Source organism: Myotis brandtii, unplaced genomic scaffold (genome assembly GCF_000412655.1).
Source record: "Myotis brandtii unplaced genomic scaffold, ASM41265v1 scaffold717, whole genome shotgun sequence".
Lineage (NCBI taxonomy): Eukaryota > Metazoa > Chordata > Mammalia > Chiroptera > Vespertilionidae > Myotis > Myotis brandtii.
Genome location: NW_005370825.1, coordinates 335,378 through 359,595, shown reverse-complemented (window position 1 = coordinate 359,595; position 24,218 = coordinate 335,378). Strand labels below are relative to the sequence as shown.

At 45.7% G+C, this 24,218-nt stretch overlaps 1 protein-coding gene across 3 annotated transcripts in view; it reads left to right on the top strand.

Moving 5' to 3' along the window:
• PLD5 (phospholipase D family, member 5) overlaps positions 1-24,218 on the top strand; it is a 132,004-nt gene that overhangs the window by 101,494 nt on the left and 6,292 nt on the right. For all 3 annotated transcript variants that reach the window (XM_005882439.2, XM_014530105.1, XM_005882438.2), the window contains 4 exons: positions 13,713-13,910; positions 16,387-16,523; positions 17,635-17,803; positions 20,606-20,720. In XM_005882439.2, the coding sequence (XP_005882501.1) occupies positions 13,713-13,910; positions 16,387-16,523; positions 17,635-17,803; positions 20,606-20,720 (619 nt within the window). The remainder of the gene's footprint in view (positions 1-13,712; positions 13,911-16,386; positions 16,524-17,634; positions 17,804-20,605; positions 20,721-24,218) is intronic.

The following is a 24,218-nucleotide window of genomic DNA, read 5'->3' as shown; positions in this document are numbered from 1 at the left end:
AAGATTTTAGAATTGAAAAGAGTTATAGACAGATGGCACAGCCAATGAAAATATCTTAAAGCATTAGCTTTCCCTGGCTTATTTGAAGGACAGTAAGGAGGCTGGTGTGGCTGGAGCAATCTTACAATTCACCCACTTAAAGTTCAAATGTTTTAGTATATTTATGGTTGTGCAACCATCATCAAAATAAATGTTAGAGCAGTTTTATCCCCCTACCCCCCCCCAAAAAAAAATCCTGTACACTTTTAGCTATTTCCTCACACTCTCCTTAACCTCACAGCCCTAGGCATTCCTTAATATACATTCTGTCTATATGTTGATGCACAGATCTTTTAGTGTTACTGCAAATACTTTGGCTTTTATTTTGAGATAGGAAACAATTTGAGGGTTTTCAACAGATAATCGATATGATTGATGTAACAATTTAACAGAATCCTTTTATATGCTATGGTGAAAATAAACTGATAGGAGACCATGAAAATAATCCATCAAGCAACAGTCTTCTTGATTTGGAATAGGATAAAGATGATGGAGGTGGGAATTAGATGTTGTGATGGTTAATTTTATGTGTCGTTTGAGTGAGCTAAGGGATGCCCAAGTAGCTGGCAAACCATTATTTCTGGCTGTGTCTGTGAGATTGTTTCTGAGAGAGAGTGACATTAAAATTGGTAGACTGAGTAAAGCTCTACCTCACCATTAGCCACTCTGTTGAGGGGACTGAAGAGAACAAAAGGATGTAGGAAGGAGAAATTGCCTCTTTGCCTAAGCAGGGCCATCCATTCTTTCCCGCCTTTAAAGATCTGTGCTCCCGGTTCTCAGTTCTGTGGACTGAATTAGCCCACTAGCTTTTCTGGTTACCCAGCTTGCAGAATTTTGAGCTAGTAGATCCTGGGTTTTCTTGGCCTCCTAAGTGCAAAAGCCTATTCCAGTAATTGATCAAATCTCTCTCTCTCTCTCTCTCTCTCTCTCTTGTTTCTCTCTCTCTCTCTCTCTCTCTCTCTCTCTTTCTCTCTCTCTCTTCACCCCTTTCCCTTCCTCTCTGAAATCAATAAAAATATATTTATAAATAATATGCTAATTAGACCAGGTGACCGAACATCTTCCAGACATCCTTCTGGACTTCCTTCTGGACAGTTAGGGGGCGACCAGGCAGGCAGGCAGGCGAGCGGTTAGGAGCCAGCGGTCCCAGATTGCGAGAGGGATGTCCGACTAAACCTGATTGGAGAGGGTGCAGGCCAGGCTGAGGGACCCCCGCCCCCGTGCACGAATTTCATGCACCCGGCCTCTAGTAATAATGATAAATAATTATTGTTATTTGGGAGTGAAAAAATAATTTTTTTAATTTATGGGTACCGTTTTTTAAAACAACTACTAAGTTGTTAGTACATCAGTGAAAATGAAGTCATTTGGATCTAACTATTTAATAAATCAGACTCTTGGGTGTTTCTTTTGGCCTAGGAGTTCTGTGCAACAACTGTTGAGACATTAAGGGTCCTGTGATCTGAGAAAGTTTGGGAAACTCTAACCTAAAGTTCTGCTAGTCCAACAAGTCTAGATATTTATTTGATGGCATTAGAAATATTTAATAAGGCCGGGCCAGTGTGGCTCAGTGGTTGAGCGTCAACCCATAAACCAAGAGGTCACCGGTTCGATTCTCAGTCAGGGCACATGCCTGAGTTGTGGGCTGGATCCCCAGTAGGGGGTGTGCAATAGGCAGCAGATCGATGATGTTTCTCTCTTATTTTTAAAAAAATATATTTTATTGATTTTTTTACAGAGAGGAAGGAAGAGGGACAGAGAGTCAGAAATATCGATGAGAGAGAAACATTTAATCAGCCGCCCCCCGCACACCCCACACTGGGGATGTGCCCGCACGGGAACCGAACCCGGGACCCTTCAGTCCGCAGGCCAACGCTCCATCCACTGAGCCAAACTGGCCAGGGCTGTTTCTCTCTTATTGATGTTTGCATTTCTCCATCTCCCTTCCTCTGTCTCCAAAAAAACAATAAAAACATTTTAAAATATTTATTTTTTAAAATATGTTTTTATTTATTTCAAAGAGGAAGGGAGAGGGAGAGAGAGATAGAAATATAATGATGAGAGAGACTCATTGATCAGCTGCCTCCTGCAGACCCCACACTGAGGATCGAGCCCACAACCCAGGCATGTGGTTTGACCAGGAATCGAACCATGATCTCCTGGTTCACAGGTCATTGCTCAACCGCTGAGCCATGCCAGCAAGGCCATATTTTAAAATATTTAATAAGGAATGATATTTTAATTAAACAACTTAAATTATAATAAAGCCAAACATGCTATCGTTTATAACATATGATAAGATCGGTGACTTCTGGATAAGGTCAGTTTTAGTACTTATTTTCTAAAGTCTATTATCATTTTTGTTTCATTTTATAATAACACACATTCTGCAACATGACAACAGCTTGTAATTCTGTGGAGATTACATTGTGACTTGAGTGGTAATGCATTCAAAGCCGGCAGCATATTATGAACATCCTGCTCAATAAGCAGAGAGAATCATTGCAATGACATCTTGTCTTGCTGAAAAACCTATACTTGTAAACAGCCTGGGCAATTCAGCGTTATCTAGGTCAGTATCTAGGAAGAAAAAGATGGTCTCAAAATGGGTTCATGAAGAAGAATTCCCATTGTCCTAGGTCCATTTTTCTCCAGGACAGAGTGATGATCCTCATAGCTAAGAGAAACAGCAAGGGGAATGTTTATTTTCAACTAAGATACCGGATCGCATTGCATCAGGACCTACGGAGTTGTGATGAATGGGTTCTCTCTGAGCTGAGCCGGGCATTGGAAGTTGGCACACGGGCTAGGCGAGGGCACCGGTAACATTTGCACAAAGGGAGAGCAGCTGGGGTTTATAATGAATATATATGTCGGGTTTATGATGTGGACAATCACAATAGCATTTCAGTACATAGAGATTGGATAGTGTAGAAGCTGAATAGACTTCAACTTGGAAAGCTGATTCCAAGCATTGGTCAGCACCAAGGAGAGCTCCAGGGTACATTTGTCCTCCATTCACCTGTTTCATCGAGTTGCAGGCTGCTGACTAACACCTATTTCGAGATGTGGCTCAGTGGTTAAGCACTGACCTATGAACCAGAAGTTCACAGTTCAATTGCCAGTCAGAGCACCTGCCCCACCTCCAAATACTATCGCATTGGGAATTAGGCTTCAAAATAGGAATTTGGGGAAAACACAAACATTCGGCCCATGGCATATTTTACATATTGACAGGGTTTGGAATATAAAGGTCTGTGCATCTGTTGAGTTGGTGAATGTGCACTAAGCGGTCCATTCCATGTAAATTTATCTCAGAGGGAAAGAAAGGCATAAGAAAATGTTGAAGGGAAAAGAAAATAAAAGCCCAAGACTATTTTGGCCAATTATGTCTGTCATCTCCCTTCTGAGTGCATCTTTCCCATCATCTGTGGTATGTTGATAGTTACCAGAATATAGTCTCAGCAAAAAATATCCATTAAGCCAATACCTAAAAATCTGAAATTTATTTTCATCAGTGACATGTTTATATTACTCTGGTATTATAAAAGACTAGAGGCCCGGTGCACAGATTCGTGCACCAGTGGGGTCCCTCAGCCTATTTTTTTAATTTATTGATTTCAGAAACCGGCTCTCCGACGTCCCCCAAGAGGTCCCAGATTTCGAGACAGCGGTTCTCGGGTGACGAACCCCGGAATCGGGCTCCCTCCTCTCTGGTTCCAGGTGCATCACCCGAGAACTGCAGCTGCGAAGTCATGGCAGCTCAGCAGCTTCCATGTTGAGCGTCTGCTCCCTGGTGGTCAGTGCACATCATAGCTACTGGCCGGTCGGATGGTCGCTTGGTTGGTCACTTAGGCTTTTATGTATATAGATATGCATATTTGGATTTTTGTCCCAATTAATATAGTCTTTGTGTTCAACCAAGCACAGATTCGTGCACCAGTGGGGTCCCTCAGCCTATTGTTTTAATTTATTGATTTCAGAAACCGGCTCTTCGACATCCCCTGAGAGGTCCCAGATTGCGAGATGGCGGTTCTCAGGTGACGAACCCCGGAATCGGGCTCCCTCCTCTCTGGTTCCGGGTGCATCACCCAAGAACTGCAGCTGCGAAGTCATGGCAGCTCATCAGCTCCCATGTTGAGCGTCTGCTCCCTGGTGGTCAGTGCACATCATAGCTACTGGCCGGTCGGATGGTCGCTTGGTTGGTCACTTAGGCTTTTATGTATATAGATATGCATATTTGGATTTTTGTCCCAATTAATATAGTCTTTGTGTTCAACCAAGGGCTTTCTTTAAAGGCTGTTGTTCAGCCCTAGCTGGTTTGGTTCAGTGGATAGAGCACCAGCCTGCGGACTGAAGGGTTCTGGGTTCGATTCTGGTCAAGGGCACATACCCCAGTTGCGGGCTCCATCCCCGGACCCGGTCACAGGCTCCATCCCCAGATCTGGTCCGGGCACGTGTGGGAGGCAACCAATCAATGTGTCTCTCTCACATTCATGTTTCTCTCTGTGTGTCTCTCCCCTCCTTTCCACTCTCTGTAAAAATCAATGGGGAAAAATAACCTCAGGTGAGGATTAACATAAATGAATAAATAATAAGTAAATATCCAGGCCTGTTCTTGCTCCCTCTGAAAAACAGGCATTTTGCTTGAGAGAAAGGAATATAAGTAAAGAGAAAATGAAAAGAGGGGGAGGTGGGGAGCTACTTCTACTGAGAAAATCCCCCAACCCTTAGGGATTCCCCTGCTCCTTGGGGGAAAGCCCTTCATGGGATGGTAAATGTTCTATTTACTGGCTGGTGAGAAAACAGACATCTGGCGGGTAGAAAAGTATAAACAGGATTTGCATTTTAGTCAGAGCAGCAGGAAATCCATAAAAGAAAAGTGCCTCGCCCTAACCGGTTTGGCTCAGTGGATAGAGCATTGGCCTGCGGACTGAAGGGTCCCAGGTTCGATTCCGGTCAAGGGCATGTACCTTGGTTGCGGGTACATCCCCAGTAGGAGGTGTGCAGGAGGCAGCTGATCAGTGTTTCTCTCTCATCAATGTTTCTAACTCTCTATCCCTCTCCCCTCCTCTCTGTAAAAAAATCAATAAAATATATTTAAAAAAGAAAAGTGCCTTCAAAGATTTACAAGTCAACATACAGACGCCTGCATATGAATCGTGTGTAAACCACGTATAGAAGCGCTGAGCAGCTGTATAATAAGTTGCAGGAGAAATCGGAGGCCAGAGATGACTTAGGCAGGGCTTCCCAGAAGTGACGTCATGAAGGCTTTGAAAGGGGAGGCGGAAGTGATGCATCCACATCCATCACAGACCCATTGGACCTGGCGAGTGGATTAATTAACTCGCTGCATGCTTGATTTTGCATTGACATATAAAAACAGAGAAATGAATTTGAATTTGGGTTCTCAAGAAAGCCGTTTCTAAAACTCCCTTCTTAGCTTCCCCGGTCTTTCTCCTGCTCTGAATTCCATTTGCAAATAAAATGCGATTGTTGACGTGGCTCAAGTTTTGCACGATGTCAGTGAATCTGTAGAGTAGATATGCCTCAAAAATGATACTGGAGAGCAGTGAAATTAAACTCCATATGACATAAACATAATAATTTTATTCTTTTTAATTTTTTTTAATTTATTGATTTCAGAGAGGAAGAGAGAGGGAGAGACAAATAGAAACATCAATGATGAGAGAGAATCATGGATCAGCTGCCTCCTGCAAGCTCCACACTGGGGATCGATCCCGCAACCTGGGCATGTGCCCTTGGCCGGAATTGAACCTGGGACCCTTTGGTCCACAGGCTGGTGCTCTATCCACTGAGCCAAACCAGCTAGGGCAAACATAATAATTTTTAAAAAGGAATGATGCTGGAGAGCATTTGTAACTTTCTAAAACATTTGGCAACTCACTGGATAAATTTGATAGAACTTGCCAGGGGTCTACACAGTTTTGCTTGCAATAAAGCACAGACATGTCTCACTTACAAAATTAGACTTTTTAATTTAATGCATTGGGGTGACATTGGTTAATAAAAGTATATAGGTTTCAGGCATACGATTCTACAACACATCATCTGTATATTGTATTGTTTGTTTACCACCCCAAGTCAAGTCTCCTTCCATCACCATTTATCCCCCCTTTACCCTATTCTGCCTTCCCCCCATCCCCCCTTCCCTCTGGCAATCACCACTGTTGTCTGTGTCCATGACTCTTTCTTTTTTTCTTTGCTTAATCCCTTCACCCTTCTCACCCAGCCCCCAGCCCCCTCCCCTCTAACAGCGATCAGCCTGTTCTCTGTATCCATGAGATTGTCTCCACTTTGTTAGTTTATTTTGTTCATTAAATCCCACATAGCACTACTGCTCACACATTCACTGGATTTTTAACATCAGTGGAGTGGGGGTGGAGGGGATTTGATGTCCAACAACAGGTCATTTTTTTATATTTTCCATAAAAGCATAAACTGCATGAATTTCTTTTTTTAATATTTAATTGTTTTTTTTAATTGCACATGCTTTTTTTTATTGAATTCAGAGAGGAAGAGGAAGGGAGAAGGAGAGAGAGATAGGAACATCGATGATGAGAGAGAATCATTGATCAGCCCCCTCCTTCACGCCCCCTACTGGGGATCAAGCCCGCAACCCAGGCATGTGCCCTGACTGGAATCGAACCGTGACCTCCTGGTTCATAGGTTGATGGCACTCAACCACTGGGCCACGCCAGCCGGGCTCCCCCTTTTCTTTATTTACATTCGCATGGATTCCTTACTTCTTTTTTAATATATTTTTTTATTGATTTCAGAGAGAAAGGGAGAGGAAGATATAAAAGCATCAATGATGCGAGAGAATCATTGGTTGGATACCTCCTGCTGGCCCCACACTGGGGATCGAGCCCACAAGCCGGACATGTGCCCTGACCAGGAATCGAACCGTGACCTCCTGGTTCATAGGTCAGGGCTCAACCACTGAGCCACACTGGCCAGCTTCCTTAATTCTTTTCACTGTCCTAAGATGTGTGGGGCATTCACAATCATCTGATGAAGGCCAGTAGACAAAAGGATTAGGATGGACCAGTCAGGCCTCTGACAACTATTTTTGGCAAGGATGATATGGATTATTGCTAACATGATTTTTTTTTGCATGTATTACTCTTTCTTCTTGTGTGGCCATTAACATAAATGGCCAACTCTGATGCCCTTCTTCATCTTGCCAGGTTGGAGGGTAATTTTGCTGCGGTGCTAACATCTCCTCCCAGCAAATACTTCTAACCTGAAAATCATGCCTGTGCTTGATGATTCCAGCGTGACTTACGCTGCTTATTCTTCCTAATGTAGCAGAACCTATTTGACAGGTTTATTATGTTACGTGAGCCAGAGCGGAGCTCCCTGTCGCTTCTGAGGGCCGCAACCCTGACCCCAAAAGAGAAGCTAGAACGCAGTGCTGATTGGAAATATTCAAATGAACATCCCGTGTCATTCATGGCTGGGTTCTCACCCCTGGGCAGTTTTCTAAGACATGAAAGTTGCCTGTAGGCCTGAAAAAAAGAAGTGTCTACGCCCGAGAAATAAACACCTGCCCGATTCCGGGGAGTATGGGGCTAGACAGTTTTCTCCGCATTTAGCTTCCTCGGTTACAAGGTGACGGTAATCATATTGAGCTGCTTCCAGGTAATGGTTGCAGTCATTGAGTAACAGCTTTGAAACGAATGCATCGGTGCCCTGCCAGGGGAAACGGGAAAAAAAGAAAGAAAAGAAAAGCGCTTTAGCAGGGACAGCACTCGGCCACCGCGTCCAGGTTGTTCAGAGGAGAAAGTCGGCCCCCTCCTGTTGAACAGGAAACAAAGACTCCTGCTTCTGTTTCCTCGTCTCTCGTCTATTTTTGGCAAGGATGATATGGATTATTGCTAACATGATTTTTTTTTGCATGTATTACTCTTTCTTCTTGTGTGGCCATTAACATAAATGGCCAACTCTGATGCCCTTCTTCATCTTGCCAGGTTGGAGGGTAATTTTGCTGCGGTGCTAACATCTCCTCCCAGCAAATACTTCTAACCTGAAAATCATGCCTGTGCTTGATGATTCCAGCGTGACTTACGCTGCTTATTCTTCCTAATGTAGCAGAACCTATTTGACAGGTTTATTATGTTACGTGAGCCAGAGCGGAGCTCCCTGTCGCTTCTGAGGGCCGCAACCCTGACCCCAAAAGAGAAGCTAGAACGCAGTGCTGATTGGAAATATTCAAATGAACATCCCGTGTCGTTCATGGCTGGGGTCTCACCCCTGGGCAGTTTTCTAAGACATGAAAGTTGCCTGTAGGCCTGAAAAAAAGAAGTGTCTACGCCCGAGAAATAAACACCTGCCCGATTCCGGGGAGTATGGGGCTAGACAGTTTTCTCCGCATTTAGCTTCCTCGGTTACAAGGTGACGGTAATCATATTGAGCTGCTTCCAGGTAATGGTTGCAGTCATTGAGTAACAGCTTTGAAACGAATGCATCGGTGCCCTGCCAGGGGAAACGGGTGATGGAGGATCACAATGAAAGCGCTTTAGCAGGGACAGCACTCGGCCACCGTGTCCAGGTTGTTCAGAGGAGAAAGACAGCCCCCTCCTGTTGAATAGGAAACAAGGGTTGCTGCTTCTGTTTCCTCGTCTCTCGTGGGTGATGTCCGTCTTTGGGGATTTTAATTGGAGATTCCGTGTGGGGTAAGATTCAGAGGAGAGTTTAACTTCCAATCCCAACTGGTTAGTTGAATTACTGTCGCCCTTATCTTCATGACTGAATTCATTTTCTATATTTTATTAAATTTATGCTGAGTAATTATTTCTTGCCTACCAGGTAGGCAAGAAAAGCCTTTGAGCCCAGCCGCTTCAGTGGTTGAGTGTTGACCCATTGAACCAGGAGGTCACGGTTCGATTCCTGGTCAGGGCACATGCCTGGGTTGCAAGCTCGATCCCCAGTAGGGGGCTTGCAGGAGGCAGCCGATCAATGATTCTCTCTCATCATTGATGTTTCTATCTCTCTCTTCCTCTCCCTTCCTCTGAAATCAATACAAATATATTTTTTAAAAAGAAACAGCCTTTGAAACATAAAGAACATGACAGTGTTCATGTCAGGGTTGAGCAGCTGTGTGTGCTGAGCTGAGGTGGTCAGTTTGCCAGGATTCAGGGCACGAACCCAAATAGGAATCTCTCCACCCCCCTCATGTGGCCGCTCTGACTCCCCGTGTTTGTACCTCCGTGTTCTTCACCTCGACTGAGAAACCATCAAGGCCTCCACGTATATTCCTCTAGCCCTTGCTAGAAGGTCATAATACCGTCTCTCTCGGTGTAGATTACTTCTAGGAGAGACCTTAGCCACGGCAATGAGCAAAGAGGAAGGAAAGGAGGGAGGGATAACAAAGGTGAGCTCTTCCTAAGAACCACTGCTCCGATGTGTGTGTGTAAACTCTCTGCAGGACTCATCACCATGTCATTTCACCAGCCACCTCAACCGTAAGAAATCTTGCCCGGCCGGTGTGGCTCAGTGGTTGAATGTCAACCCACGAACCAAGAGGTCACCAGTTCGATTCCCGGTCAGGCCACATGCCAGGGTTGGAGGCCGGATCCCCAGTGTGGGGCATGGAGGAGGCAGCCAATCAACGTTTCTCTCTCATCAGTGTTTCTATCTCTCAATCCCTCTCCCTTCCTCTCTGTCTAAACTCAATTTAAAAAATCAAAGAAGGGCATCTTAAATACGCGCAATGACTCTTCCCCTCAAAATTACATTCATTATACAACATAGGAAAGTGCAAAAGAGAAAAGTACACCCCAAGTCTTACTACTTTAAAACTATTTCCCTTTTCCTGTTCCCACCAATCATCGTCTATCAGTACATACACTTTTATAAGCTGTAAATAGAGTATGTCTAAATGCACCAGGGGACATGATATGATCAAGAGATATGGTAGCCCGGCCAGCATGGCTCAGTGGTTGAACGTCGACCTATGAACCAGGAGGTCACGGTTTGATTCCCAGTCAGGGCACATGCCTGGGTTGCAGGCTCGATCCCCAGTGTGGGGTGTGCAGGAGGCAGCTAATCCATGATTCTCTCTCATCGTTGATGTTTCTCTCTCTCCCTCTCCCTTCCTCTCTGAAATCAATTTTTAAATTTTTTTTAAAAGAGAGATGTGGTAAACAAGATATATGAGGCTGCTGCTTTAGAGCAAACCTTTTTCTATAAGTAGAAAGACTATACTCTAAAGTAATGATAAAAAAAAGTCTAATATAGTAAATACATAAGCTGTAAACAGTCCTTCATTATTGTTACCAGGTATTAAGTACCGCACATAGCTGTGTGTGCTATACTTTTGTACGACTGGCAGCGTGTTGGGCTCATTTACACGGGCATCGCTGCAAACACATGGTTTAGTCTCATGCTGTTCTGTACAGTCACGTGCTGTGCAGGCTTGTAGCCGGAGCAATAGGCTGTACCTACAGCCTAGGTGTGCAGTAGGCTGGACCTCTTAGGCTACATACTCTATGATGTTCGCTAAACAACAAAACCACCTCACAAAGCATTTCTCAGAACGTGTCCCTGCCGTTAAGTGGCACGTGAAGGAAGGAGAAAAACAACACCCCTCATCCATCCTACACATGAATCCCTGGGTGGATTCATCTCATCAGTAAGGCTCCGCTGGATTGGGCGAACAGACCAGGCCCCGAAATCAAGGGCGTTATTCTGTGACCTTGCCCATCACTTCCCCCTTGGGGTCCTCCGTTTCCTTCCTTTGGAAATGAGGCTGAACTAGCCGTTCTCCAGGGTTCTCACATTCTCCTCTCTCTTCAATTAGTCGCTTTCCCTCTGCCCAGCATCCTTCCCAAAGGAACTCAGACAGCAAGAAGCTACGGGGTCTGGACCCCCCACTGTGGGAGGGCAGGGCCAGGGAGGACCTCTCTGAGCTGTGGGCAGCCTTTGAGCCAAGACTCAGTTCTTTACTTCTATTCCCAGCAACAGAAGTCTCACCTTGAGGGCAGAAACGAAATCACATTAGAGCTCCTAGTGATTAAATTCCCTGCAGCAACTCGGAATATAAATCAGCGACTAACTGGATGCACGTTTAGTTGCTCACAGTTGCAGGTTCTTTTGTCTCCGTCAAGAACATTAAAGACACGCTTGTTCATGTTTTTATAAAATCCTGGAAACAGCAAACCGAACATTTGTAAATGATCAATTGAGCTGTGATTGGGCTAATTGGTATTCATCACTTATTGAGAGAACGCTGCTGATGCCTCCGCTATCGTTGTGCTTGGAAACCCAGGCCACTAATATAAATAGAAATTCCAGGGAGGCAGAAAAAGGACACACAGCAGGACTTGGCCCTCGCTCACAGGGCGCTGTGGCTTATGGGTACTCCACGTTGTGAATAATTGTTCCTGGAATTGAAATATTAAACTGGTCTGTGTCGTAATCCCAGCTTCCCTGCTCTCTGGCTGTGCATTTGGGCAAGCCCCTTGATCTCTTTGTACCTCAGTTTCTTTCCCTGTGAAATGGGTCATTGCGAGGTTTAAATGGATGCAGGTTGTAGAGCATTTAGAACAGTACCTGGTGCACAGTAAGTGCTACAGATACAACGAATTAGAGCCGCTGCTGTGGTTCTTTGTCCCTATGCAGGGGGATGACGGCATCTCCTCGACTGTGTCTCCCATCATGTCCAAGGGCAAGGGACAGACAGAGTGGAACCATTGATATAACTTGAGTTTTAAATAAAGTCATTACCCTTTTAATTTATTTAAGTTTTAAATAAAGTGTGTGTGTTTATTTCAGAGAGGAAGGGAGAGGGAGAGATAGGAACATCAATGACGGGAGAGAGTCATTGATCAGCTGCCTCCTGCATGCCCCACACTGGGGATCCAGCCCACAACCCGGGCATGTTGCCCTGACTGGGAATCAAACCATGACCTCCTGGCTCATAGGTCAACGCCCAACCACTGAGACACGCCAGGCAGGCTAAAGTCATTACCCTTAGAACAGCTTCTTAACAGGGTACTCCAGGAATTTGAAGTCCTAAGCCTCAGTCAGTTCTATGGGTCGATCGCTAGCACTACACCCATTTTGTCAAAAAGACAATCAGTATTTTCCTAAGAATAATTCTCTACCAGAGAATCATTGGCTGGTAAATTTCCAGCTTTTTCAAGATTATTTTATTCAAACAGTTGGACCAGTCAATCAACTCTCAGCTGTGCGATTGAAGTCAGGGCAGCCCATCAGGATTCTAAGTGGGCGTGTGGCTGGCGTGTGGCTGGCATGTGACACACCAGGGGAAGGGCTGGTCACTGTAAGAGTGATTTGGCATGTCCGGCCGATGTGGCTTAATGGTTGAGACTTGATCCATGGACCAAGAGGCCACTGGTTCAATTCCCGGTCAGGAGGCAGCCGATTGATGTTTCGATATTTCTCTCTCATTGATGTTTCTATCTCTCTCCCTTCCTCTCGCTCTAAAAATCAATTAAAAAAAACAAACATTAAAGAGTGACTTGGCTAGTCTATCAGCCAATCAACGTAGCTTTTTGTTCCTTTGAAAGTCTAGACATGGAAACCCTTCAGAATCCCCAAATCCATGTTATTTTTCCCACTGTCAGCGTTTTAAGAAAACTTGCTCACACACCTGCCCTAAATTCTTTTCCTCTGGCTGAAAAACCTACAAAATGAAACCAGTTTCTTTTTCTCCATCTTCAGTCAACACCAGCCTGAACCAAATACGAATAATTAGAAACGGGCCTCAGTCATTCTCAGGTTGAGAGAAAGCTACTCAGAGGCACTATAATTCTCAAAGCTGGCATCTAGTTGGTATTTTAAACATCAAATTTGTAAAAAAAAAAAAAAAAGCATTTGAAGTGAAATCTCCTGGAATTCCAATGGCCAGGTGCCTCCATTTTTTACTCCTAAGTGGGCTCCCCGGTGGGAGACCTGGTAGGGGCCACTGGCCTCGAAGGTCTGGACGCTGCATTCCGCAGGCTGAGCAATGGCGAGGAGGTCCCAGGAAGGTCACTGTTCCTTCCACGGGGCCTCCCTTCACGTGGACGCTTGTCATGAAGGCTGTGCGTGTCCAGATTTGAGACTTCAGCAGAAGTTCATAGGAAGCTGCCATAACCGCCCAGCCGAGGTGGCTCAGTGGTTGAACATCATCCCATGAACCAGGAGGTCACAGTTTGATTCCCGGTCAAGGGCACATGCCCGGGTTGTGGGGTCCATCCCCAATAAGGGGCGTGCAGGAGGCAGCCGTTCAATGATTCTCTCTCATCATTGAAGTTTCTATCCCTCCCTCCCTCTCCCTTCCTCTCTGAAATCAATAAAAATATATCGTTTTTAAAAGTCAACCTTTATATTGCTGTGTAATTTCAGGATTCATACCAAAAATTAGTGTAAAGGGAACAAGTCTGAGGAGACCATGTGAAAAGCGTAGTGAGTGTGGGAAAATTATCTGTACGAGCCCAAATGCAAAAGGAATCTAAAGTCCTCCTTACATTTTAAGTGTGTTTATGACACTTCACTTCCATAGACCATCGTGCCTATATCTACAGACTCCTGTATAAAAGTGCAAGAAAAAAATCTCACTGCTTCATTCTGGTACATTGTTTTTTCTCTGAAACGAACACTGTCAGACGCACATGGCCTTGATGCTTCTTTTTTTTTCTCAGATGAAAGAACTCGGTGTCATCTTCTACAACTGCAGCTGCCTGGTCCTGGATTTGCAAAGGATCTTCGCTTTATATAGTTCATTAAAATTCAAGAGCAGAGTGCCCCAGACCTGGTCCAAGAGGCTCTATGGAGTCTATGACAATGAAAAGAAATTGCAGCTTCAGTTGAACGAAACCAAATCTCAAGCCTTTGTGTCGGTGAGTTGTTGGGTCTGTCTCCTCATCCAGGCCTCCCCCCCCCCCACCCCCCGGCCCTTTGTCAAGTTGGGATGCTCGAGGGTGGCCTTATGTTGGGCAGCAATGAATTCGACAAGTCGGTTTCCATTCCAGTCCTTGAAGAGTTCAAATCTGTCCACTCTTATGTTCTGTCATATGCTGTCCCTAATGAGGATGATAAGGATAAATGTTAATAATCATTCCTGATTCCTGATATTTTGTGTTATCTGATTGGGCCCTTACAATCATCCCTCAAGGTAGACCTAGGATTGTGACTGTGTTACAAATGAGGTTATATCGGCTTGGCCAGCGTGGCTCAGGGGTTGAGCATCGACCTATGAACCAGAAGGTCAGGGTTTGATTCCCGGTCAGGGCACAAGCCCAGGTTGCGGGCTCGATCTAGTGGGCTTTCTTGTTGTTTTGTTGATGGTCTTCTTTGCTGTGCAGAAGACTTTTTTTTTAAAATATATTTTATTGATTTTTTACAGAGAGGAAGGGAGAGAGATAGAGAGTCAGAAACATCGATGAGAGAGAAACATCGATCAGCTGCCTCCTGCACATCTCCCACTGGGGATGTGCCCACAACCCAGGCACATGCCCTTGACCGGATCGAACCCGGGACCCTTCAGTCCGCAGGCCGACGCTCCATCCACTGAGCCAAACCGGTTTCGGCGCATCATTGATATTTCTATCTCTTTCTCCCTCTCCCTTCCTCTCTGAAATCAATAAAAAATATATTTTTTAAGAAATGAGGATATTGAAGCTTATCTGCTATAACATAAGTGCCAGGAGAGCCACCAGCACCCAGGTCTTCTATACCAGACCCTGTCTTTGATGCCCTGCATCAGTGATGTTCAGACTTGTTTGTAGCAATAGAACCCTCTGATGAAAGAAATCTCAGGGAGCCCCAGTGTGTAAAACAGACAAACGCGAAGCTTTTGTACTTGATCAAGGCTGGAGGGCAAGACCACCACCCCACACACCTTCACCCAACTCCCCTGCCACCCTCCCACCCCTCACCATCCCACTGTCTCCACAGTGTTACTGGCGACGGGCAATATAAGTATCTGAGCCTTCAGCCTGTCATCAAACTCTAAAGTACTGAGGAATCAGCTAGGAAGCCTGTTTCTTAAAAAATACGTTTTTGTTGATTTGAGAGAAAGAAGTGGGGGGGGGGGAGAGAGAGAGAATGTTTTTAATTGATTATTTTAGAGAAAAAGAGAGAGGAAACATCGATTGGTTGCCTACCATATGTGTCCCAACTGGGGATTGAACCCACAACCTGGGTATGTGCCCTGACCAGGAATCGAACCTGCAGCCTTTTGGTGTATAGAATGACGCTCCAAACCACCAAGCCACCTGGCCAGGGCAAAACACCATACACTTTTAAGATGGAAAGCACTTTGAACAACAAGAGAAAAATACCTCTAATATAACTTGCCTCTCTCTCATTTTGCTTAAGTCTCTTAGAATATCTTTTTTTCCCTGTCTCTCCTGATGAACTTGGGCATCTTAATAACTCTCTCTGTGTCTCCACTAGAATTATTGATGACCCTTTCTCAACAACCATCTTCCTGATTGATGAACGATTAGAGGGGGAAACCGAGCTTTTTAGGGGGTCTTAAACGTGTCTATAGCCATGTCACCGTTCAGATGAAATGGCTTCTGGGATAAATTGCTTGTTATCGGTATGTGGTGTTACATGGCAAAGCCTGAGGAATTGAACAGCTATGTGTGACAGGGAGGCACACCAGGGTCACATAAGTCTAGAGCTGGAGCATTCCTCCCCAAATCAGAGGCATGTGTATTGAGAGCAAGAATTCCCGCCCAGCCCGGCCAGCGTGGCTCAGTGGTTGAGCGTCAACCTATGAACCAGGAGGTCACAGTTAGATTCCTGGTCAGGGCACATGCCTGGGTTGTGGGCTCAATGTGGGATGTGCAGGAAACAGGCAGTCAATGATTTTCTTTTTCTCCCACTCCCTTCCTCTCTGAAATCAATAAAAATACATATATTTTTAAGTTCCCTCCCAAAACAGACTCAAAGGACAGACTTGAGACCAATCCCGCCACACTTGGATGTCTACAGGCCTCAACTTTGATAGGATGGGAAATGTATTTGTCTTATCTCCTAAAGAACTGGAAAGTAGGTTTGCAAAAAAGAGAGAAATCCCCAGTTGACAAAAGTTGATGCTCTAGCCCTAGCTGGTTTGGCTCAGTGGATACAACGTCGGCCTGCAGACTGAAGGGTCCCGGGTTCGATTCTGGCCGAGGGCACATACCCGGGTTGTGGGCTTGATCCCCAGTGGGGGATGTGCAGGAGGCAGCCAATCAATGATTCTCTCTGATCATTGATGTTTCTATCTCTCTCTCCCTTTCCCTTCCTCTCTAAAATCAATAAAAATATCTTAAAAAAAAAAAAAGTTAATGCTCTAAAAGTTTGGTTTCTGTGTCTTCACAGAATTCCCCCAAACTCTTTTGCCCTAAAAACAGAAGCTTTGACATCGACGCCATCTACAGCGTGATAGACGACGCCAAGCAGTACGTGTACATCGCCGTCATGGACTACCTGCCCATCTCCAGCACAAGCACCAAAAGGTCAGTGGGTGCATGACCTTGACTGAGAACCTGGTCTCCGGGACCAGGCACCGAGCTGGGGACCACTGGGGAAGCTGGCCTGCACACTGGGATGCTCTCAGGTCATGTTAGGTCACTCATCATTCAGATCCGCTGGGCTCAGTGGTTGATCGTCGACCTGTGAACCAGAAGGTCATGTCACGGTTCGATTCCTGGTCTGGGGCACATGCCTGGGTTACAGGCTCCTTCCCTAGTAGGAGGCGTGCAGGAGGCAGCCAAGCAATGATTCTCCCTCATCATTGATGTTTCTCTCTCTCCCTCTCCCTTCTTCTCTGAAATCAATAAAAATATATTAAAAATAAAAAAGAAGCCCTAACTGGTTTGGCTCAGTGGATAGAGGGTCGGCCTGTGGACTGAAAAGTCTCAGGTTTGATTCTGGTCAAGGGCATGTACCTTGGTTGTGGGCACATCCCCAGTAGGGGGTGTGCAGGAGGCAGCTGATTAATGTTTCTCTCTCATCGATGTTTCAACTCTCTATCCCTCTCCCTTCCTCTCTGTTTATAAATCAATAAAATATATTTTTTTAAACAGTGAGGGTGGCATGGAGTGGGGTGTCAGGGTGTCCATGCCCTCTGCCCTCACAGCCCGAGGCCTGGTGCTGGGAGACCTGGTTGTAGGCAGGGACAAGTCTCCATAAAGCATCCTCCCTCAGTGCCCTTACCCAGGAGGCTCACTTTTTTTTTTTTTCAACGCATCCCACAAAGTCACACATATATCACAGAACAAAGTAATGGTCGGATTAACATCCGTGTTCTCGGAAGCCTAGTAAATCTAATTTTCAAAACTAAGTTGCTTTCTTTTTTGTTTTTTTTTTAATATATTTTATTGATTTTTTACAGAGAGGAAGGGAGAGGGATAGAGAGTCAGAAACATCGATGAGAGAGAATCATCAATCAGCTGCCTCCTGCACACTCCCTACTGGGGATGTGCCCGCAACCAAGGTACATGCCCTTGACCGGAATCGAACCTGGGACCCTTGAGTCCGCAGGCCGACGCTCTATCCACTGAGCCAAACCAGTTAGGGCCTAAGTTGCTTTCTTGATTTTCATCCACATCGATATTATTTCCACAGGACGTACTGGCCAGACTTGGACGGGAAAATAAGAGAAGCGTTAGTTTTGCGAAGCGTTAAAGTTCGACTCCTGATCAGTTTCTGGAAGGAAACGGATCCCCTGACGTTTAACTTTATTTCGTCTCTTAAAGCTATCTGCACTGAAATAGCCAACTGCAGCTTGAAAGTTGTAAGTATTCTGTTGACTTTGCTCTTAAAGAAAAAGTTTCTTCCCTTTGCATATCCATCTGTGAAAGCTGTAAGCACACACATTCCCACAAACTCTCCGTAAGAACAGGAATACCAATCCTCGAGAGAGAAAAACACTTTAAAAGGTAGGGCAGGGCCCCACCCGCGTGGCTCAGTGGTTGAGCATCGACCTATGAACCAGGAGGTCATGGTTCGATTCCCGGTCAGGGCACATGCCCGGGTTGCGGGCTCCATCCCAATCGGGGGCATGGAGGAGGCAGCCGAGCAAGGATTCTCTCTCATCATTAATGTTTCTCTCTCTCTCTCCCTCTCCCTTCCTCTCTGAAATCAATAAAAATATATTTAAAAAGACAAAAAGCACAAGGAGAGAGAGATTGGAGGACTACATGGGAGGCATTTGTGGGTTAGGAGGTGAACATGCCTTTAGACTTCATTCTGCTGCCCAGAGACCACTCACCCAGCCACACCTGAGCGCAAGGTGGCCTGTGCGTGTGGTCAGGGAGGCAGCTGTGTCGCCAAGGAGACGAAGGAACAGGGTTGTGAATCATCACAGTCTGAAATCCGGGACACCCATTACCCATTTTCCTCTCTTCCCATATAGAGCCCTTCAGCCCCTCAGTCCCTGCACAGCTCCGAGTTTAGGCCTCCCAGGGATGTGCCCTTCTCAACAGCCAGCCTCAACGCTCAATGACAGAGAAACTAAAAACTACAGCAGCCCTAGCCGGTTTGGTTCAGTGGATAGAGCGTCAGCCTGCGGACTGAAGGGCCCCAGGTTCGATTCCAGTCAAGGGCACATGCCTGGGTTGCAGGCTCCATCCCCAGTAGGGGGCCTGCAGGAGGCAGCGATCAATTAATGATTTTCTCTCATCATTGATGTTTCTCTCTCTCTCTCCCTCTCCCTTCCTCTCTGAAATCAATAAAAATATACTTTAAAAAAGCAACAGCAACTCCCCCAAAACCCACACCCAGGTTAACGTTACCCCTTCTCACGGGAAAAGGACAATAAGAACTCCCACTCGCCCTGACTGGTTTGGCTCAGTGGATAGAACGTCGGCCTGCGGACTGAAGGGTCCCAGGTTTGATTCCGGTCAAGGGCATGTACCTTGGATGCGGGCACATCCCCAGTAGGGAGGCAGCTGATGGATGTTTCTCTCTCATCGATGTTTCTAACTCTCTATCCCTCTCCCTTGCTCTCTGTAAAAAATCAATGAAATATATATTTTTAAAAAATAAAAAAAAAAGAACTCCCACTCCGAAAGGGAAGGTGGGGAGACCCACAGCGGTCACTGGTCCCAGGCGATTGGACATCGTGCTGGGCAGCTGGTGTGAAGTCCTGGTACTCCTGCTCCTTCGAATTGGGGCCCAAGGTGGTTTGGTGTGGTTTGTTTGTTTTTTAAATATGTTTTTATTGATTTTAGAGAAATAGAAACATCTATGAGAGAGACTCATTGATTGGCTGCCTCCTGCTCACCGCCTACTGGGATCGAGCCCCCAACTCCAGGCATGTGCCCTGACCGGGAATCGAACCATGACCTCCTGGTTCATAGGTCGACGCCCAACCACTGAGCCACACCAGCCGGGCAACAGTCACAGTTTAAGCCTCATCCAAGCACTTACAGTGTGAAGAGATCCCTGAGGCACAAGCCCACCGCCTCCTGCTGTCAGAGCCTCCCCTGCCCTGGCACCTGGTGAGCTGGAAGGCGGTTTTAAGGGTCACATCATTGAAATTCAGGATTTCTGACTTGAAGTTGTGATTTTTTTCACTTATTTGCCTATTAAAAGAGCCTTAGACAGAGGCTTGTACATGCAAAGCATTGGTTCCTTCGGCAGAAATCTCTTTTGACCTTTGCAAAGCCCCAGTTTGGTCAGCTAGTCATGGCCCTGGGCCACTGATGTATGCAGCCTGGAAGAATATTCATTGAGTTCCTGGGCTCAGTGAGTGCCTTTGACAGAAGCACCCTGGGGCCAACTTCAACTGCCAGTGCACCCTGGAGAGTCAGACAGTGAGAACTCAGCCACCTTCTGGCCCTCACGCTATTGAAAGAAAGACCTTTGTGTTCATTCCGTAGCTTAAAAGTGTTCATTACAGTTGAGCCTGCTAATTTTCTCTCTCGCTGCCTATTTGAGAACAAAAATAGCTTCATCTATAGGAGGTGACAAGACTGTGCTTTTATTTTTATTTTTTTAAGACTGTGCTTTTAATAAGTCAATGTAAGGTCTGTTGTTGATATTGGGATCATAAACCCTTGTGTACTCTTGACTGAGACCAAACATGTTGCCCTAGCCCAGTGGTCAGCAAACTGCAGCTCAAGAGCCACATGCGGCTCTTTGGCCCCTTGAGTGTGGCTCTTCCACAAAATACCGACTTCTGCACATGGGCCATGAAGTTTCAATCGCACTGTACGTGCATGCCCGCACGTAGTCAACAGAGCCAAATATCAACAGTACAACGATTGAAATTTCTTTTGAGAGCCAAATTTTTTAAACTTAAACTATATAAGTAGGTACATTGTTATTAACTTAATTAGGGTACTCCTAAGGCTTAGGAAGAGCCACACTCAAGGGGCCAAAGAGCCGCATGGGGCTCGCGAGCCGCAGTTTGCCGACCACTGACTTAGCATAATGCATATGGCACTCATCCATGCTGTGCATATCAGCAGTTCTTTTTACTGCTGGGTATTATTCCACTTGATGAAATCAATAAAAATAGATTTTTTTAAAAAAAGACCAAAAGTGTTCTCTGTTCACCTACTCTATTCATTTATTCGTTTGTGTCTTACAGAAGTTTTTTGACTTGGAAAGAGAGAATGCCTGTGCAACCAAAGAGGAAATGAATCTCACCTTTCCTAAATTAAACCGCAACAAGTACATGGTGACAGACGGAGCCGCTTACATCGGTAGGTGCCCGGCCTGCGTGCGAGGCTCCTCGGGGAGCCTAGGATCAGTGGTGGCCCAGCTGTGCTCTACCCCACAGCAGGCGAAGAAGCAGAGCCTGGGGGGCAGGCAGGGGGGCGGGGGCGGGGCTGAAGGTCAGGAAACAGAATAATGAGGGTAAAGAGCTCGCCAGCCTCGCATCTCTATGGCTGACTCGCCTGCTAAGAGACCCTATGAGATGTTTTCTTTCCGTAAATGATTTGCAGGAGTTCTTTGGTCCCTTTGCCTCATTTTATAGCTGAGGTGGTGACTGGCTCGTCACAGGTGAGTCCTGGCACCATGCCCCTTCCCTACACACAGGACCACAGCCAGCCTGTCGTGTGTGACGGAGACAGGCATCGTGGGAGTTCAGTGACAGCACCCCGCCGGGGCAACAGTCCCACCCCTGCCGTTGTTAAAGCGTCTAACCTTAGACAATGTATTTAAGCTCTCAGTTTTCCCATCTGTAAAATGGGCCCAACAAGAGCTTCTCCTGCATTGGATGAAGGGTAAATGGGAGACGATATTCAAATCATCTGGCCCGTGGATCATCCGGAGTCTTGCTAGCTCTGTTTATTAAGGCCGTGGAGTTCCAGATGCAGAAATCCCACGTCCTGATGGAATTACTCACTAGCGGATCAAGTCTATTGTACTTTCCCACCATGTATATCCGGCCAGGGCAACCCCTTCCGCTGGAGCCATCACCAGCAGAATGGGAACAGCGTCCACACATCTAGGAACAGCGTCCACACATCTAGGAACAGTAGCGCGGTCGTTACGTTGTGCAGATGTGGTGGTTTTTACGCTGTGCAGGTGTTAAAGCAGAGAGGAAAGGCACATGGATAGAATGAAGCAATTCGGAAACTGTTTGTTTTCCAGATTCAGTGAGTGAGTAAAAAATATGCCCTTCTCCCTTTGTAAAGCACTTGCTCTTATTTTATTCTCTCAGCCGCATGGTCCAGAGCGAGGGCGGTTTTTATAGAAATGAGGAGACCTGGGCCATAAGATGTGAAACAACTTAAACATGTGATGTCAGGGGAAAGGAGCTGGGGATGGAAGACACTGCAACACACACACACACACACACACACACACACACACAATACACACACACACACAAAACTTATACACACAGACAACTATATGGTGATTACCAGAGGGATAGGGGAGGTATAAAAGGGTAAAGGAGAAATAAATGGTGATGGAAGGAGACTTGAATTGGGGTGGTGAACACACAGCACAATGTACAGATGATGTGTTATGGAATTGTAAAAAAATAAAAAATAAAAAGAAGACACGGCCATCAGCCACTGGACAGCGACTGCCTCCTGGCTCAGTGGGAAGCTGTTCTGCTGTTTTCCACTTTGACTAGCTGTGTCACATTAGAACAGAGTATTGGAATTTATTTAAATGTATATCAATTGGGTTCAAATATGGTATTATTTCATCTCAGTGTTCCAAGATGCGGTCATTTGGATTTTCTCACATTCATCAACTTACAGAGAGTAGAATGAAATCTGCTTCTTTTTCTTTTTTTAATATATTTTTATTGATTTCAGAAAGAGAGGAAGGGAAAGGGAGACAGATAGAAACATCAAGGATGAGAGAATCCAATGGACATAAGACACTGGGGGGTAGGGGAGGCCAGGGGATTGTCAAGGGCGGGGGAAAAAAGGACACATATGTAATACCCTTTGTAATACTTTAAGCAATAAAAAAATTTTTATTAAAAAAAAAAAAAAGGATGAGAGAATCATTGATTGGCTGCCTCTTGCACGCCCTCTACTGGGGATCAAGCGCAGAACCTGGGCATGTGCCCTGACTGGGAATCAAACTGTTGACCTGGTTCATAGGTCAACGCTCAACCACTGAGCCACACCGGTGGGCAAATCTGCTTCTTTTTAAGCAACTAATGCAAACAAACTCAAAATCGCTTCATCGAAAATGAGAACGTTTGGCTCAAGTATTGGGAAATACGGGGACGGGCCAGGTTCAGACACCGTGGGATTTCAGGACTAAAATCTGGACCTTCTACCTGCAGCATTTCCTAAAAGTAAGGTGTTGCGTGCCTCTACCCAAGTGTTCTTTTAATGAATCAAATAAGTGTTTTGGAGTCAGACAAACCAGTTTTGAATTTAAACACTGACCCCAGTCGAAACACGGCCGGGAAGCCAGGTATCATCTCTCTGTTGCTTCCTCATTTGTAAAATGAGATAACTGCATCCCCTCCTGCCCTGCGGTGGTGGAATGAGGAGTAAATGAGATAATAGATGGAAGGCTCTTATCTATGTAGTCCCTTAGTAAATAGTCATTCCTGGCTGTCTCCCTTCTTCCCTCATAATGCATATTTTAAAATAGACTTTTTTTTCAGAGAAGTGTTTTTTTAATATATTTTATCATTGATTGGCTGCCTCTTGCACGCCCTCTACTGGGGATCAAGCGCAGAACCTGGGCATGTGCCCTGACCGGGAATCAAACTGTTGACCTGGTTCATAGGTCAACGCTCAACCACTGAGCCACACCAGTGGGCAAATCTGCTTCTTTTTAAGCAACTAACGAAAACAAACTCCAAATCGTTTAACAAACTCAAAATCGCCTCATCGAAAATGAGAACATTTGGCTCACGTATTGGGAAACACGCGGATGGGCCAGGTTCAGGCACCGTGGGATTTCGGGACTTAAATCTGGACCTTCTACCTGCAGGATTTCCTAAAAGTAAGGTGTTGCGTGCCTCTACCCAAATGTACTTTTAATGAATCAAATAAGTGTTTTGGAGTCAGAGAAACCAGTTTTGAATTTAAACACTGACCCCAGTCGAAACAGGGTGGGAAGCCAGGTATCATCTCTCTGTTGCTTCCTCATTTGTTAAATGAGATAACTGCATCCCCTCCTGCCCTGCGGTGGTGGGTTTTTTTAAATATATTTTATTGATTTTTTACAGAGAGAAAGGGAGAGGGATAGAGAGTTAGAAACATCAATGAGAGAGAAACATCGATCAGCTGCCTCCTGCACACTCCCTACTGGGGATGTGCCCGCAACCAAGGTACATGCCCTTGACTGGAATCCAACCTGGGACCCTTCAGTCCGCAGGCCGACGCTCTATCCACTGAGCCAAACCGGTTAGGGCCAGAGAAGTGTTATGTTCCTACACAACTGAGCATAAAGCACAGAGACTCCCTATATACCCCCTGTCCCCACACACACAGCCTCCGCCAGCATCCCCCATTAGAGTGGTGCGTGTGTTACCGTTGATAAACCAACTTTGACATCATAATCACCCAAAGCTCATAGATTACATTAGGGTTCACTGTCGGTTTAGTACATCCCGTGGGTTTGGACAAATGTATAATGACGTCATTATGTGATGTATATGATGTCATCCATCATTATAGTATCACACAGAGTATTTTCCCTAACAATCCTCTCTACTCCACCTATTCATCCCTCCCTCTCCCCCCCCCCCCCCCCCCCCCCCACCCCCA